The following is an 18,541-nucleotide window of genomic DNA, read 5'->3' as shown; positions in this document are numbered from 1 at the left end:
TCTTTTGAGGATAATATCTCTTTCTCTATCTCTTTACTTTTGATCTATGACAGTTCTTATACTTAAAGTGTGTTTCTGGCCAGGTACAGTGGCACACACATGTAGTCCCACCTACCTGGGAGGCTGAGGCAGGAGCATTGCTTAAGCCTAGGAGTTTGAAACCAGCCTGGGCAACATAGACCCCATCTCATTTAAAAAAGTAAATAACAGTGTGTTTCTTGTAGACAACATATAATTAATTGGGTCTTCTTTTTGGTCCACTCTGACACTCTCTGTTTCTAATTAGTGTATTTAGACCATTGACATTAAAAGTGATCGTGATGAGTTTGTATTAATATTTACCAAATGTTTTACTGTTTTTTTATTTGTTGCCCTTGTTCCTTGTTTCTGTTTTTGTCTTCCACACTTTCTGCCTTTTGTAGTTTTAATTGACCATTTTATATGATTCAATTTTTCTCCTTTCTTAGCATATCAATTATATATTTTTTTTACTTTTTAGTGGTTGCCCTAGAGTTTGCAGTATATGTTTACAACTAACCCAAGACCACTTTCAAATTACACTACACCTTGCAGGCAGTGTGAGTACCTTATGATAACAAAATACTCCTAATTATTTCCTCTTGTTCTCTGTGTCATTGTTGTCATTTGTTTCATTTTATAATAAGCTATAATTGTTTGAATACATTCTTGCCATTATATTTTGTTTTGTTTTGTTTTTTATTTGGAGACAGGGTCTCCCAATGTTGCCCAGGCTGGCCTCAAACTCCTAGGTTCAAATGATCCTCCTGCCTCAGCCTCCCAAAGTGCTGGGATTACAGGCATGAGCCACCTAGTCCAGCCTGCTATTATTATTTTGAACAAACTGTTATCTTTTCATCAATTAAGAATAAGAAAAATAAACATTTTTATTTTAATCTTCATTTACTCCTTCTCTAATACTTTTCCTTATTTAGATCTGAGTTTCTTACCTACATAATTATCCTTCTCTCTGAAGAACTTCTTTAACATTTCTTGCAAGACAGGTCTACTGGCAACACATTCCCTAAATGTTTGTTTGCCTGAAAAAGTACCTCTATTTTTCTTTTTTCTTTTTTTTTTTTTTTGAGATGGAGTCTCGCCCTGTCACCCAGGCTAGAGTGCAATGGCGTGATATCAGCTCACTGCAACCTCCGCCTCCTGGGTTCAAGCGATTCTCCTGCCTCAGCCACCTGAGTAGCTGGGATTACAGATGCACGCCACTAAGCTGGCTAACTTTTTGTATTTTTAGTTGAGACACGGTTTCACCATGTTGACCAGGCTGGTCTCGAACTCCTGACCTCGTGATCCGCCCACCTCAGCCTCTCAAAATGCTGGGATTACAGGCGTGAGACACCACTCCTGGCCCTCTCTCTCTTTTGCTTTTGAAGGGTAATTTCACAGAATACAGAATTCTAGGTTGGTGGGTTTTTTTCTCTCAACACTTTAACCATTTCATTCCATTCTCTGCTTCTTTGCATGCTTTTTGAGGAGAAGGAAGAGGTAATTCTTATCTTTGCTATGTATAGCAAATAATTACTTTTAATCTTCCTGTGGCTTCTTTCAAGATTTCTTTTCTTTATCTTTGGTTTTCTGCAGTATGAATATGATATACCTATGTGAAGTTTTTTGTTTTGGGGGGGTTTATGCATTTAACCTATTTGATGATCTCTGAGCTTCTTGGATCTGTGGCTTGGTGTACAACATTAATTTGGGGAAATTTTAAATCATTATTGCTTCAAATATTGCTTCTGTTTCTTTCTTCTGCTGGTATTCTCATTATGTATATGTTATACCTTTTGTAATTGTCCCACAATTCTTGGATATTCTGTTACCATTTATTTTCCAGTGTTTTTCTCTCTCTCTCTTTTTTTTTTTTTTTTTGAGATGGAGTCTTGCTCTGTCACCCAGGCTAGAGTGCAGTGGCGCGATCTTGGCTCAGTGCAACCTCCGCCTCCCGGGTTCAAGCAATTCTCCTGCCTCAGCCTCCCGAGTAGCACATGCCACCACGCCTGGCTAATTTTTGTATTTTTAGTAGAGCTGGGGTTTCACCATGTTGGTCAGGCTGGTCTTGAACTCCTGACCTCGTGATCCACCCACCTCAGCCTCCCAAAGTGCCGGTATTACAGGCATGAGCCACCGCACCCAGACTTTTTTCTCTTGACTTTTCAGGTTTGGAATGTTCTGTTGAGATATCCTCAAGCTCAGACATTCTGTCCTCAGCCATAGCCAGTCTACTAATGAGCCCATTAATGACATTCTGCATTTCTCTGACAGTGTTTCTGACCTTTAGCATTTCTTTTTGATTCTTTCTTAGAATTCTCATCTTCTGCTTATATTACCTGTCTATTCTTGCATGCTGTCTACGTTTCCCATGAGAGTCCTTAGCACATTAATCATGGTTGTTTTACATTCACAGTCTGGTAATTCCAGCATCCCTGCCACATCTGAATCTAGTTCTGATGCTTGCCCTGTCTCTTCAGACTCTATTTTTTGCCTTATAATCTTTTGTTGAAAGCCGAACATGATTCCTGTACTGGCTCTTCTGGAGGTTTCTGCCCTGTTCTCGAGGAGCTTCCTACTTCAGTAAGCTGCAATTCCCTATATTTGCCTGTCTGTTTCTTCAATTTTAGGTCAGCAATTTGCCCTGTGACCTTACTTCTCTGCCAGATCTAAGAACAGTTGCTGGTACTTCCAAGCTCCTTGCATGCCAGAGGAGAATCCACACTAGAAGTCCCGTTGCCCATATTTCAGCTGGGTTGTCTTTTAATTGTTGATTTCTAAGTGTTCTTTGTACATCTGTATACAAGTTCCTTGTCAGACGTATGATTTGTAAATATTTTCTCTCATTCTGTGATTGGTCTTTTCACTATTTTCACTAAAGCACAAAAGTTTTTAATTGTGATGAAGTCCAACTTATTTATTGTCTTCTTCTGTAGCTTATGCTTTCGTGTTATACCCAAGAAACCATTGTTTAACCCAGGGTCACAAAAATTTACCCTTATGTTTTATTCTAGGAGTTTTATAGTTTCAGCTCTCATACTTAGTTCTGTAATCCATTTTAGGTTCATTTTGTGTAAGGATAGAGGTAGGGGTCTAACGTCATTCTTCTATGTGTGGATATTTAATTGTCCCAGCACCATTTATTGAAAAGACTATTTTCCTCCATTGAATTATTTTGGCAACTTTGTCAGAAAATCAATTCACCATAATTGGGTTCTCTTTAAATAATTTTTAGCCTTTATTTCATTTCCTGTTATTTATGTTTCCCTTTTATATGACACAATAGCTATTCAACATTGTGATTCTCTCCATTTCAGCTTCAGTTCTACTATGTTTTTATTTAGATTGTCATAAAAGAGAAGGAAGGACACTCTGTCTGACTAAATGGGAAATCAGAGTGAGCATAGGCTCAAAGAAAGAATGCACAGAAGCGCAGATTGTTTCAGAAAAAAATGAGCCCAGCTGGCTAAAGTATATAGAGAACATTTATGGCATTGCGGTAGCATTGAAATACGGTTATTATTATTTTTTTTTTTTTGAGACAGAGTCTCACTCTTTCACCAGGCTGGAGTGCAGTGGCTTGATCTCAGCTCACTGCAACTTCTGCCTCCCGGGTTCAAGCGGTTCTCCCGCCTCAGCCTCCCGAGTAGCTGGGACTACAGAGATGCACCACCACGCCCAGCTAATTTTTATATTTTTAGTAAAGATGGGGTTTCACCAAGTTGGCCAGGATGGTCTTGATCTCTTGACCTTGTAATCTACCCGCCTCAGCCCCCCAAAGTGCTAGGATTACAGGCGCAAGTCACCACACCGAGCCGAAATATGATATTTTTAAATGATAGAAAAGTGTCAGAAGCAGATTGTGAATAGTCTTTGTAAGTCTGGTCAAGAAATTTATAAATTGGACGGGCACAGTGGCTCACGCCTGTAATCCCGGCACTTTAGGAGGCCAGGGCAGGTGGATCACCTGAGGTCAGGAGTTTGAGACCAGCCTGGCCAACATGGCAAAATCCTGTCTCTACCAAAAATACAAAAATTATCCAGACATGGTGGCACATCCCTGTAATCCCAGCTACTCAGGAGGCTGAGGCAGGAGAATTGCTTGAACCCAGGAGACGGAGGTTTCAGTGAGCCGAGACTGCACCACTGCACTCCATCCTGGGTGACAGAACCAGACTCTGTCTCAAAAAAGAAAAAAGAAAAGTGAGGACTGTAAAAACTACACTAGAATTGATAATTAAGAAGTCACTATTGTTTTTAAGAATTCAATTTTAGTTCATCAGCCAGGTGGAAGCTAAATGTCATTATACTAAAGATTACATGATGAAAATATAAATATAGTAAGTTCAGAGGTAAAGAAGAGACAAGGGTCCAGGGTTAGTGGTAGGATCCCAATCAAGAGAAGTTGCATTATTACCCCAAGTGGAAAAAATTTTACATATTTGCAAAGAAAGGAAGGAGCCATTGGGGAACATGAGACTGAAGATAAGAGAATGATAGGAAGCAAGAAGGAAGAAAAGAGTTGTTGTTGGAAGGGAAGGGAGGATAACTGAGGGGAAATATTCCACAAGAGTTATGAGGAGGGGCCTGGCGCAATGGTGCAAGCTTGTAATCCCAGCACTTTGGGAGGCTGAGGTGGGCGGATCACTTGAGGTCAGGAGTTTGAGACCAGCCTGGGCAACATGGCAAAACCCTGTCTCTACTAAAAATAAAAAAATTAGCCGGGTGTGGTGGTGCTTGCCTGTAGTCCCAGCTGCTTGGGAGGCTGAGGCAAGAGAATGGCTTGAACCTGGGAACTGGAGGTTGCAGTGAGCTGAGACTGTGCCACTGTACTCCAGCCTGGGTGACAGAGTGAGACTCCATCTCAAAAAAAAAAAAAAGAAAAAGAATTATGAGGAGGATAAAATATATCACCCTGGGTGGGAGAGAGAAAAAATTAACATTAGATGAGCAGAGAGAATTTTTTCCTTCTGATTTGGAGGAAAGGGTGAAAAGTTGGGGGTGAGTGCAAATGGAGAAGAGGATACCACCCCCGGGAGTTTCTGTGAGACGCCCTTGCTCTTCACAGTACAAGGAAAATTTACTGTAGGAATCTGTGGGAGTAACGATGAAGAGAAGTGCCACGGTCCCCTGTAAAAGCTTCACTTTACTCACACAAATCTGTAAACAGGCCATTGGCCATATTTCCATGACTTCACCAGGAACACTCTCCATGAGAGATTGGGTCAAAGGGCTGATCTAGATTTAGGCATTGACTTGGATCAAGCAAAGACTGAGGTTAAAAGTTTGCTAGTCAAGTCAACCTTTAAGTGTATAAAAGCATTTTTGGCTAGTGATCTGTTCAGCATTCGGAATCCTGACACTTCAGTGAGAGGGAAATGCACCCAACAGTAGTTTAGCAAAGAGAATGAGCAAGAATCTAAACTTATTTGTGCTCCATTCCTTGTCATCATCAATACTATTGTAATAACACGAGGACATATTTCTTAGCTGTTGCTTTGACTCCATTTATTGAGAGTTGCAAGATTGGCCATTGAAGTTGGATATTGGCACTGCTGATTAAAATTAGGAGGTGGCAGGGAGAGAGAGAGAAGAGAGGAGAGAGGCGAGAGGTTACATCTTTCCCTCCTCTGAGGGAAGGGAGGAGAATATGTATTAACCCTTGGTGATGGGAGAAGGCAGCCTTCCTATGGTGGACAACTCTGAAGCTGCCTGAAAGACAATAGCAATGGTTGACTGGAAGACATTGACAGGTTTTAGGTAAAGCACATTAGAGAAAGATTTTCCCTTGCAGAATAAATTTCCTTCCTTTGCAGGAGGAAAGCACAATCAAGTCTCATTTTAATTGCCTAGAGATAAACAGGTCTGTGGCAGGCATGCTGCACTGTATTGCTTTTCTAGTCCTTTATATCAATATAGTGACCTCAGTAGTGACAAATAGTGACAAAAATGTATTTGAGATTTTATATATATGTATATATGCATATCCATACATGTGTATATATATATCCGTGTGTGTATGTGTGTGTGTGTTTGTGTGTGTATGTGTATCCATTCTGGGTTTTTCTACTTTGCTCAGGAAGGAGGAGAAACATAATTGTTTTCACTTCATCCCAAGTACCAAGTGAGTGTTTTTGGTTTATCTCAGACTCTCATCCCAGTGACCACAGCTGCCAGTCATGATACAGTGGTATCCTGTACCTAGAAATATATTTTCCATCCATACATTCTCTTACCTACCAATAATGGTTTCACTGGAATAAATTAAGCCAAGAATGTGAAGTTTTATGGGGTTTATCTGTATTTATTGCTATATAACAGTTCATGCAAAGCTTAGTGGTTTGAAACAATAATAATTTACTCTCTGTCAAAATTTTAGAGTTGCCTTGCTCAGCTGGGAGGTAGTTCTTCTCCATCTGGGATTGGCTGAGGTTGCTTATGCTGCTGTAGTCATCTGGAGGCTCGTCTGGGGCTGGGTGAACCGAGATGGCTTTATCTACATGTCTAGTGGTCAATACTGGCTGCGGAGTCTGCATGGTCTCTCCACATAGGCAGCCAGATCTCTCTTTACATGGCAGCTCAGGCTCCCAACAATGTGTGGGAATGTGTGGGAAAGCCACAAAGCCTCTTAAGGTCTGGGTTCTGGCACTCACACTCTGTCACTGACACAATGCCACAAGCTATTGATCAAAGCCAAGCATAGGCCAGCCCAGTCAAATGTGGGAGAGAACTTAACTGCCACTTATCAGTGAGATGAATTATGGAGATTCCATGGCCATTTTTAACCTCTTGCAGAAAAATTAAACACAAAAATTACATATGTAATTATCATTACATATGAGCCTTTTCCTCCTGAATAAAAAACACTTTTTGAGTGTAAGGAGGTGGGTGAGTTTTTCTTTAGATGAACTGAAAGTTGATCAGAATATGTAAGACAAGAAAATAAAACCATCCAACTGGGCGTGGTGGCCCACACCTGTAATCCCAGCACTTTGGGAGGCCGAGGCAGGTGGATCACCTGAGGTCAGGAGTTCAAGACCAGCCTGACCAACATGGTGAAACCCTGTCTCTACTAAAAATACAAAATCAGCCAGGCGTGGTGGCACATGCCTGTAATCCCAGCTACTTGGGAGGCTAAGGCAGGAGAATTGCTTGAATCCGGGATGCAGAGGTTGCAGTGAGCTGAGATCGTGCCATTGCACTCCAGCATGGGCAACAAGAGTGAAACTCCATCTCAAAAAATAAATACATAAAATAAAAAATAAAACCATCCATATAGGATTTGTTACACTAGTATTAAAACTAAATACACATGTTGTAGAAGAATTTGGGTATTTCAGCGAAATGCTCATTTGAAGCATGACAAATTTGGCAGATCTAAACTACGAAAAAGCAAATGAAAAATTTAAATTGTATTGATATGCTTTGGATTTGTGTCCCCACCCAAATCTCACATCAAATTGTTATCCCCAGTGTTGGAGGTGGGGCCTGGTGGGAGGTGACTGGATCACCGGGGAGGATTTCCCCCTTGCTGTTCTCATTATTGTGAGTTCTCATGAGACCCGGTTGTTTAAAAGTGTGTAGCACTTCCCCCTTTGCTCTTTCTTTCTCCTGTCCTGGCCATGTAAGACGTGCCCTGCTTCTCCTTTGCCTTCCCCTAATAATTGTAAGTTTCCCGAGGCTTCCCCAACCATGCTTCCTGGACTGCGTGCAGAACCATGAGCCAATTAAACCTATTTTCTTATAAATTACCCAGTTTCAGATAGTTCTTTAGAGCAATTCAAGAATGGACTAATACAGGTATAAAATTTTCAAAATGTCCCACTCACAAATTTCTTAAGATTTGAGAAGTCTCACCTCCCCCTTTGTATTCTATCTGATTTTTAATCTTTGATTTTTGTCTTTTCTCATATTGCTTTTTTTAGGAATTAGAGAATAAAATCCCAGCACGATGTTTCTCATTGGAGACACCAGTCCAGCTGAGGACAATAGAGAAGCCGCCCTTCCTCAATGTTCAGTATGTACTTAACATTGTACAAAGAGCTTTACACGGGGAGCTTTACATTCAAGAATCATAAACATTCAAACTATTGAACAGACAGTGACACACTTGGGAGCCATGGGAAACCCCAGAATGTCACTTTAATGACTTAACATTCTTAGTCACAGAGAAGTGTAGCTCTTCCCAGGGCAGGTGGGCAGAAGTGCTGAGCTGTTTTCATGATAGTGTGGTTATATAATTCGTTATAAAGAGCCATTCACCAATGTTAGCACACTTTCTTTTTTTTTTTCTTTAGGAAAAGTTATATTAACCAGAGAACAATCCAGCCCAATTTCCAGGCTACAGATTTCATGATATCAGTCCAAACATCACACTATTTAACTCCCCAAAAAAACACTGGAAAAAAAGACTATCAGTGCTAACACAATTTATATATAAAATCTCCACCTATGTACCAATTTCTAAAACAGTTATAAGACAGATACACAATTTGGGGTAAACTAACAAAACAGACTATTATAAAATATTAAAAGCAATCCTCCTGGTCCATGGGCCCTTGTCACCTCTTACTTGAAGTTGGCATAACTGAGAATGCATCCATATATTCCTGCACCACCTTGTAGCAGAGCTCATACTGGTTCCAGGGTCTGGACCACTTGTGTAGCCTCTGTAGCTGCAGACTCTTGACATTCTGGAAGATGTCCAAAATCCCTTCTACTTTCCCACGCGTTAGCTCACTTTCTATTTGTTGCCCTTGCAATAAAATTGACTAGAATTGAAAGAAAACTCTGCACTGGGCTAAACGACCTAAATTTTGGCCCTAACCTGAGGACTATGGCCTCTTTGGCCTTCCAGTGTAATGGCCTAAGAAACCTCTTAGAAGTGATAGGATTTGTAGGAAGTATAGGATTTTAGATGGGGACAGGTCCTCTCAGGGATCTCTTACTGTTTTTTTCTGCCAATAACTATTCCCAGATACTCAATGTAAGTCATCATTTGCTCAGTCAAATATCCCTGTGAGCAATGACTATTATCGCCTCCTCAGCACTGGATTCCTGAACATTATGGGCTCTTTGGACACCAGGATGAAGCTTTGATATCTAAGTGATCTGGCTCCCTTTCTTCCTTCAAAGACATAATAGCATTGTTCAAAACAAGCAAAGGCCAGTCTCCCACGGCTATTTCTCTCCGTGGTCACTCATAGAATTTCAGAGTTGGAAAGATTTTCAAGACTTCTTAGTTCAATTTTAACTGCCTAATTTTATAACAAGCATTTATAAGACGTGTCTAAATAATACATCCTTAGGGGGGTGAATCGGAGATTTGACCTCTCTGTTCTCTATTCCACATTGCCACAATTGACTTGGTTTAGTTGGGCAAAGATATCTTCCAAAGATAAAAATGCTTTTGTCTTTATGGTTATTTATTGTCCTATGGTTATTTGTTATTTTTTCTAGGGTTTATGGGTCTGCCAGAATATTACATTTTTGTCAGTCTCGTGACTTACCACTTTTTTTTTTTTTGTCCACAGCTTCCAGAATTATATGCATGTATTGAGAATTTTAATAAGGAGAGCAAGAAATCAAATCTTCTAAAAATGCATGGTATTTCACTTAACGAAGCACAGGAAGTACTTGCTAAAAACCTGAATGTCATGTCGTTCACCAGGGGCACTGATGTGAGAAGAGATCTCCAACCTGTTATCAGGTGCACAGTGGTTAAAAAAGAGAAGCAAGCATCCATGACTGAGCTCCTCCACCGCAGTTTACTGGCAAGCTCACTCTCTCCCATGGAGAGGCTCTCCAGGTCCCAGCAGAGGCTGTCACAGTGTGGGATCTCCCCTCCCAAGCACACTTTTCCTTATGAAATTCTCACCGATCACTCGAATGTCTTGGCCCAAGTTACCGTACAAAAGAAGGTTCCAAGCGACAAAATCTTATGCAGCTTAGGCATTTCCAGTGCCACCCCGGAAAAGTTCATTTCTGAAGATAAACTTCGTAGATACTTCTTACTTGACCCAGGTAATTTAAACAGATGAGGCCATGTGGGAGAAAAGGAATGGAAATCTCATTGCAAATTTACTAGAGCAGAAATAGTCCAATACTGACCTACAGCAATTTTGTAGTTCTGAAGTTCATGGCTGCTATTAATATGTTTGCTTTATACAGTGTCAATAAAATGCAGAACAAGCCTGGAAAACATAGAAAGACCCCATCTCAAAAAATAAATAAATAAATAAATAAATAAAAATTAGCTGAGCTTGGTGGCATGTGCCTGTAATCTCGGCTACCCGAGAGGTTTAGGTGGGAGGATCACTTGAGCACGTGTGCTCGAGGTGGCAGTGAACTATGATCACACCACTGCATTTCAGCCTCGGCAACAGAGCAAGACCCTGTCTCTAAAAAATGAATAAGTAAAAATAAAAATAAATTAAAATGCAGAACAGAGAATCCAGAATTCCAGGATCAAGTCTCAGATTCACTCTTAAAAAGATATATTGTTGGGTCAGGCATGGTGGCTAACGCCTGTAATCCCAGCACTTTGGGAGACTGAGGTGGGCAGATCACCTGAGGTCAGGAGTTCGGGACCAGCCTGGCCAACATGGTGAAACCCGGCCTCTACTAAAAATACAAAAAATTAGCTGGGTGTGGTGGCGGGCGCCTATAATCCCAGCTACTTGGGAGGCTGAGGCAGGAGAATTGCTTGAACCCAGGAGGTGGAGATTGCAGTGAGCCGAGATCATACCATTGTGCTCCAGCCTGGGCAACGAGCACAAAACTCTGTCTCAAAAAACAAACAAACAAACAACAACAAAAAAAAAACCATGAAGCTTACGATGCTGAATTTTAATGAGAAGGGAGTGTCTTACACTTTAAGTCTCCATCTTATATAATTTGAGAGAGGTAATATTTTGTCATTTTGTTAATAGATTACATCAATTTGTGATAACCCTCTGAAGCAGTTTCTTGATTCAGGATAAGACCGTTTTCACAGCAAATATTTTGACATGACCATTTTTATATTAAAAGTAGTGGGACGGGGCAATATGGCAAAACCCCAGCTCTACAAAAAATTTTTAAAAATTAGCCAGGTGTGGTAGCATGCACCGGTAGTCCCAGCTACTCGGGAGGCTGAGGTGAGAGGATAGCTTGAACCCAGGAGGCAGAGGTTGCAGTGAGTCAAGATTGTGCCCACTGCACTCCAGCCTGGGGAACAGAGCAAAACTCTGTCTGAAAGAAGAAAAAAAAAAAGTAATGGGAGAGGCAGAAGGAGCAAATTTAAAGGAATAGATTGATTATTATTGACCAAATAGTATATTTGGTCCAAAGAATTGGAAGAGTTTTTGCTGTAACTCCCTATATTGACATCTTAACAGAGCCAAATGCAGGCTTCAAAATCCTTTCATAGAGTCTTACTTTGTGGGCTCTGGAGCCTAGGTAGCAGTGCAATTAAAGCAATGATAGGACTGGCCTAGCTAATTCGCAAAGTACACAAGTAAAGTCTGGGACCAGAGAGGAAAAATCATGAAAAGTGTTGAGACTCAGTAAGAAGAACTAGTCAAAAACCTATTGAAGAAGGGTTTTGGATGTTTGATAAGGTCTTGAAAATTTATGACTTTGCTATGCATAGGGGCCAAGTTTTTCTTTCTTCCTAATGCATGAATTACCTGCTAGTTACCTAACTTCTGGAGGTCTCTGATGTGGTCTCACAAACTGTGTTGGAGTCTCTTCTCTGCCTCCGTATCTTCATTTCCTGAGATCCCAGAGGTAAATTTCTGGTACATGTCATGTCTATTCAAGAAATATGCTGGCTGGGCATGGTGGCTCACACCTATAATCCCAGCACTTTGGGAGGCCGAGGCGGGTGGATCACCTGAGGTCAGGAGTTCAAGACCAGCCTGGACAATGTGGTGAAACTCTGTCTGGACAACACGGTGAAACCCCATCTCTACTAAAAATACAAAAAAATTAGCTGGGCGTTGTGGCGGGCACCTGTAATCCCAGCTACTTGGGAGGCTGAGGCAGGAGAATCGCTTGAACCCGGGAGGCGGAGGTTGCGGTGAGCCAAGATCGTGCCACTACACTCCAGCCTGGGCGACAGAGTGAGACTCCATCTCAAAAAAGAAAGAAAGAGAGAAAGAGAGAGAGAGAAAGAAAGGAAAGAAGGAAGGAAGGAAGGAAGCAAGGAAGGAAGGAAGGAAAAGAAAGAAAGAAAAAGAAAGAAAGAAAGAAAGAAAGAAAGAAAGAAAGAAAGAAAGAAAGAAAGAAAGAAAGAAAAGAAAGAAAGAAAGAAAGAAAGAAGAAAGAAAGAAAGAAAGAAAGAAAGAAAGAAAGAAAGAAAGAAAGAAAGAAAGAAAGAAAGAAAGAAAGAAAGAAAGGAAAGAAAGAAAGAAAGAAAGAAAAGAAAGAAAGAAAGATGCATGGAGTCAGGCAGGAATCTAAATGAAGGGTATCCAGTAATCCCTTAGGGGTAATTGATATTGCAACAATTCATCTTCTACTCTCCTACTCAGTCCAGAAGAACTTTAGGATCCTGGTATTCCAAAGTATATTAAAGAACATATTCCTACTAGCACCAAGCACGGGAGAGGAAAAGAGAGTGGGCGTTGCCGTTTTGCTCTTCTATCCTATGAGCTCCTCTTGTTCAGGCTAAATCCCATAGAATCATATAGCTTAGGAACCAAAAATAACAGAAAAACAAGAAGTGGTTATTTTTCTTACATAATTAGAAGAAGTCTAGGGGTACGCAGACAAGGGCAGGAACAATGTTTTTTTTGGTTTGTTTTTGAGACGGAGTCTCTCTCTGTTGCCCAGGCTGGAGTGCAGTGGCGCGATCTTGGCTCACTGCTACCTCCGCCTCCCAGGTTCAAGCAATTCTCCTGCCTCAGCCTCTCCCATGTAGCTGGGACTACAGGTGCCCACCACCAAGCCCAGCTAATTTTTTTTTTTTTTTTTGTATTTTTAGTAGAGACGGGGTTTTACCATGTTAGCCAGGATAGTCTCAATCTCCTGACCTCGTGATCCGCCTGCCTCAGCCTCCCAATGCTTTTTAATCTATTTATTTAATGAACATATTGTCATTGTACATATATATGGAGTACAATATATGTTTCAATAGATACATATGTTATATAGTGATCGAATCTGTGTATTTATCCTGACCTCATGCACTTACCATTTCTTTGTGGTGATGACTTTTAAAAGCCTTCCTTCTAGCTATTTTGTAAGATACCATATCTTATTGTTAACTATCCTCACCTTACTGTGCAATAGAACACCAGAATTTATTCCTCTTATCTAACTGTAACTTTGTTCTCAATTATTTATTTACTTTAATTTTAATTTTTTTTTTTTTTTTTTTGAGACACTCTGTCACCCAGGTTGGAGTGCAGTGGCACAATCTCAGCTCACTGCAGCCTCAACCTTCTGGGCTCAAGCAATCCTCCTATCTCAGCCTCTCAAGTAGCTGGGACCTCAGGTGCATGCCACCACAACTGGCTAATTTTTGTATTTTTTGTAGAGATGGGGTTTCATCATATTGCCCAGGCTGGTCTTGAACTTCTGAGCTCAAGCGATCTGCCTGCCTTGGCCTCCCAAAGTGCTGGGATTACAGGCATGAGCCACCGCTCCTGGCCCATTTTACATTTTTTTTTTGAGATGGTATCTTGCTATGTTGCCCAGGTTGGCCTCAAACTCCCGAGCTCAAGGAAACTTCCTCCTTCAGCCTCCCCAGTAGCTGGGACTACAGGTGCATGCCACTGTGCAGGGCTTCTAATTATAACTCTGAACCCATTGACTTATCTCTCTCCATCCTCCCCTCCCACTCCCTACTCTGTCTCTGGTGACCATGATTCCACTCTCTGTGGAGCGATGCTTTCAAATGTCTCCGAGGACCAAGGCTCTGCCATTTTTTTGTGTGTAGCTTTTGTTTTCCTGTCCAAAAGACATCTCCTTCACCCTCGGAGGCTGTGGCCACATTCCAGGCAGGAAAAGGTGGGATAGGATGAAGAGCCACATTGATACTTCTGTCCTCTTTTAATAGGGAAGCAACGATTTTCCAGAACACCTCTCCTTAAATGATTTCTTTCTACATCTTCTTGGCCAGAATTGTGTCCGATCATCACCCCTTCCGTAGGGAAGGCTGGTGAATAAGAGTTCTTAGCTCCCCCCTCTATAGCAGAGGAAGGCAGAAGAGGATTGCAATGCGTGTGGAGTAAGCCAACCTAAAGTGTCTGTCAGAGATCATGACATGAAGCTTTTTTTTATTATTATTTTTTTTTTCACAGAGTCTTGCTCTGTCACCCAGGCTGGAGTGCAGCAGCACGATCTCGGCTCACTGCAACCTCCGCCTTCCAGGTTCAAGTGATTCTCCTGCATCAGCCTCCGGAGTAGTTGTGATGGCAGGCACCCACCACCAAGCCCGGCTAATTTTTTGTATTTTCAGTAGGATGGGGTTTCTCCATGTTGGCCAGGCTGATCACTTTGGGAGGCCGAGGCAGGTGGGTCACCTGAGGTCAGGAGTTTGGGGCATGAGGCTCTTTAGTCATCAAAATCATCAGCTCTAAGACCTTCTCTTGTTAAAGATTCCCTTCCTTCCTTTTGCCACCACTTCTTGCTATGCCAGGCCTCCAAAGATCTTGTCAAACTCCCTGAAACTTGGCAACTGGCCTTATGAACAGACTGCTGAACACCATGGCAGTATCTGTTCTACTTGGGGAGGTATGAGCCCAACGAAGAGTCTCTGGCACCTGTCTTCTACTTCAGACATGTACAAAGTCTATATAAAGACTTCCCACCAGGCAGGCCCAGGCCCTCACAGTACAGGGATGGAGGACTGATTGGAGTGGAGTGGTGCCGGCTCAGTCTTTGGGCTATAGGTGGCATGCTCAAATGTCACCACATGTGGGACAGTAAGGTCACCCACCAGAAATAGACCAGTCATCCTGCTTGTCTGCTGTGACCATAATTCTCCTTATACTTGTTCCCGTGGCCCATTGGCTCCTGGTTTTAGACTCCAACCCCTGCCTTCAGCCTCCATTTGTTGTTGTTTTCAGCGTTACAATGTATTTATCCATGAAAAGGGTGGAAGGGAAGGGAAAGGGGAATTGCTGCTGGTGGGGAGAACATGTGCTGTGTCTTCGCTTGATTCTTTCTCCTTGGCTCATTGGCTACTTGAAGGAATTGTAACTGCTAATGACACCTCAAGCTTGTGGTTTCTGAATGAGTATGGAGAATGGCCAGATTCTAGCTCAGCCACTGCCCTTTTATACTTAGCGCTTACATTAGCATCTTGGAAGAAATGACACTAACAATCTGTGCACTTCTAACCCATCTTCCTCCCTGTTTTAGGATCCTTTTCTCCTCCTTGCTGCTTTCGGTGCTCTGCAGAGCTCTCCATTTGCACATTCTGTTAGGATCCAAGCACAGAATGAGATACTCCCTCCACCTGCCGGGGCCCTGCAGAGTTCACTCAAGCCCAGTTAGCCAGACCCACTCAATTGCTGTTTAGAAGCAGGCTTTACATGAAATTGACATCACAGGTTCTCCCTCACAGGTTCTCCCTTAAGTTTATAAAGCTTTAGGCTGGGTACAGTGGATCACTCCTGTAATCCCAGTATTTTGGGAGTCTGAGGCGGGTGGATCACCTGAGGTCAGGAGTTTGAGACTAGCCTGGCCAACATGGTGAAACTCCGTCTCTACTAAAAATACAAAAAAAGTAGCCGGGTGTGGTGGCAGGCACCTGTCATCCCAGCTACTCAGGAGGCTGAGGCAGGAGAATCGTTTGAACCCGGGAGGCGGAGGTTGCGGTGAGCCGATATCGCGCCATTGCACTCCAGCCTGGGCAACAAGAGCAAAACTCCATCTCAAAATAAATAAATAAATAAAAATTAAAAATAAACCTTTAGAAATGGCTTTCTGCCAGAAAGAGGGTACTCGAGTTCATCAAAGGTTTACCCTGTCCATGAAGCATCTCTGAGTAATGAAAGGCTGAGTAACAACACCACGTGATTCTTTGAAAATATTACTCTTTTCAGGAAAACAATTCATGAATCTAAGGGATCTGGAATGGAGATATTTTAAGGGGCTTGCGAAGTGGAGGCGCACTACTGCAATTTCATTCAGAGACATAAAATACAACACTGAGAAGAGATTTGTAGACAGCCAGGACATGCCTGATATTATTTTCCCCCCTATAGTTCGCAAGTCTTTGGTCATTTATCCTCAAACTGATTATCAAAATGAAGGAAGTTATTGTCTTAAATGGAATATGTAGTGTATTAAAATATTTTGGATATAGATTTTTGCTTTTGAGAGCATTGATTTAATACACAAAAACTAAAGAAGCCAAGTACCCAATAGAACATCTGAAGTGAGTGTGTACAACACACATGAAGGTATATTGTAAAATTAAGCCGTTAATACGGAGCAAAAGGCCCGATTTAATCTGCTAACGTGAGAAGTGGTTTGCATGATGCAACCCATTTGGACCATGCAACCCATTTGGACCAGGGCTAAAGCAAATATAGGTCATATGAAAAGAAAAGGTGTAACCGAAGAACACTCAAGCAAGCATAGCTTTTTAAGGAATTTTAAGCACACAAGGAAGTTCATCATCATAAAAGTATTTGGTAAATTCAACAAATAAATTAACATTTGAGCATATAGAGATCAATATGAGAATTTAAATATAATGTATTAACTGTCCAGTGACGAAGAAGGAAACAGCATCCATGAAATAAGAACAGAAAGATTTGAAAAAGAACAAATTGGAAATCTTGGAAATGAAAGATATAGTCATTGAAAATTATAATAATAACCCTTGATAATTATCCCAGTGGTAGCCTGGATATATCTGAAGAGAGAGGGCTAACAAGTTGGAAGACAGCATTGAAAAGCTTATAGATCATAGCACTGTAAGACAGAAAAAGAAGAGTATTGGAGGGTAGAGTGAGAAGTTCGGAAATGTATACAATGGAATTAGCAGAAAAAAAATAGGAGAATGGAAATTAAGTGATATGTGAAAATAAAATGACAGAAAAGTCTCAAGAAACACATGAGACCTTGAAATGAAAATTCTCAGACTGATTAGCAAGATATTGAAAATAAATCTATACTCAGAAATACTGTAGCAAAACTATGGACCACTAAGCAGTAAAGGAAAATATAATCTATGAAAGAGAGATGGATTACATACAAAGAAATGACAAATTGACAATAGAATGCTCATTAACAATAGAGGTCAGAGGACAATAGTGCCATATACTTACAATGCTGAAGGAAAATAGCTGTCTGTAATTCTATAAGCAGCCAAACTCTCTCTGAGGAGTAGGGGTAAAATAAATATGTTAAAAAATACATGAGCCTAAAAATGTTTACTATCCATAATTCCGTGCTTTAAAAAAACTACTAATAAAGTATGTATTTCAGTAAGAATCCAGAGGGAATGCAAGAAATAATGGCAAGCAAATTGTTAACAATATATGTGTGTATGATTGTGTAGATATTAAAATATATTTCCGGATTCTGTTTCCTAATATGCTATTTTTAAAAGTTGTCTCCATATAAATGAAATTATTCTGTAGTCTCCACTTTTTGCACTATTTTTTAAAACCAGATTTTGGTATTAAAGTTTATGCTGTGGCTCACACATGTAATCCCTGCACTTTGGGAGGCCAAGGCAGGCAGATCACTTGAGGTCAGGAGTTCGAGACCAGCCTGACCAACATGGGGAAACCCCATCTCTACTAAAAATACAAAAATTATCTGGGTGTGGTGGCGTCTGCTTGTAATCCCAGCTACTCAGAAAGCTGAGGCAGGAGAAACGCTTGAACCCTAGAGGCAGAGGTTGCAGTGAGCCCAGATCATAACATTGCACTCCAGCCTTGGCAATAGAGTGAGACTCCAGCTAAAAAAAAAAAAAAAATTATGCTGGCTTCAGCACAGTGACTATCTTCAGCAGAAGATACTGTCTAAAATGAGCATGGGGTGGGTATCTGGGGTGCACACAGTGTTCTGGTTTTTAATCTTTTTGCACAGATGTGTTCAGTATGCAAAAGTTATTCAAGCTACACACAACTATTAATTTTTCTCCATGCATATTATATTTCAAAAAAAAAAAAAGGTTTTAGAGCCAAGCACAGTGATTCACTCCTGTAATCCCAGCTATTGAGGAGGCAAAGGCAAGAGGATCACTTGAGACCAGGAGTTCAAGAACAGCCTGAGCAATGTGGTGAGACCCTGCCTCTAAAAAAATAATGTTATGGCTGGGTGTGGTGGCTCACGCCTGTAATCCCAGCGCTTTGGGAGGCCAAGGCGGGTGGATCACAAGGTCAGGAGATCGAGACCAGCCTGGCCAACGTGGTGAAACCCCATCTCTACTAAAATACAAAAAAAAAATTAGCCGGGCATGGTGGTGTGTGCCTGTAGTCCCAGCTACTCGGGGGGCTGAGACAGGAGGATTGCTTGAACCTGGAAGGTGGAGGTTGCAGTGAGCAGAGATCGTGCCACTGCACTCCAGCCT

The 18,541-nt window shown here is 41.3% G+C and overlaps 1 protein-coding gene across 12 annotated transcripts in view; it reads left to right on the top strand.

Moving 5' to 3' along the window:
- C13H9orf153 (chromosome 13 C9orf153 homolog) overlaps nt 1-18,541 on the top strand; it is a 79,185-nt gene that overhangs the window by 22,119 nt on the left and 38,525 nt on the right. For 2 of the 12 annotated variants that reach the window (XM_054520143.2, XM_054520140.2), the window contains exons 2-3: nt 7,944-8,035; nt 9,552-10,041. In XM_054520143.2, coding sequence (XP_054376118.2) covers nt 7,970-8,035; nt 9,552-10,041 — 556 coding nt within the window. In that variant the 5' untranslated portion in view covers nt 7,944-7,969. Of the gene's footprint in view, nt 1-499; nt 579-7,943; nt 8,036-9,551; nt 10,042-10,188; nt 10,464-14,306; nt 14,520-15,369; nt 17,457-18,541 lie in introns of those variants that run through there. The other 10 variants (XR_008509774.2, XR_008509772.2, XM_063714266.1 and 7 more) reach the window with 10 other exon arrangements.

Source organism: Pongo abelii, chromosome 13 (genome assembly GCF_028885655.2).
Source record: "Pongo abelii isolate AG06213 chromosome 13, NHGRI_mPonAbe1-v2.0_pri, whole genome shotgun sequence".
NCBI classification, from domain to species: Eukaryota; Metazoa; Chordata; class Mammalia; order Primates; family Hominidae; genus Pongo; species Pongo abelii.
The sequence above is the reverse complement of the archived record's forward strand: the minus strand, read 5'-3'. Positions and strand labels throughout refer to the sequence as shown.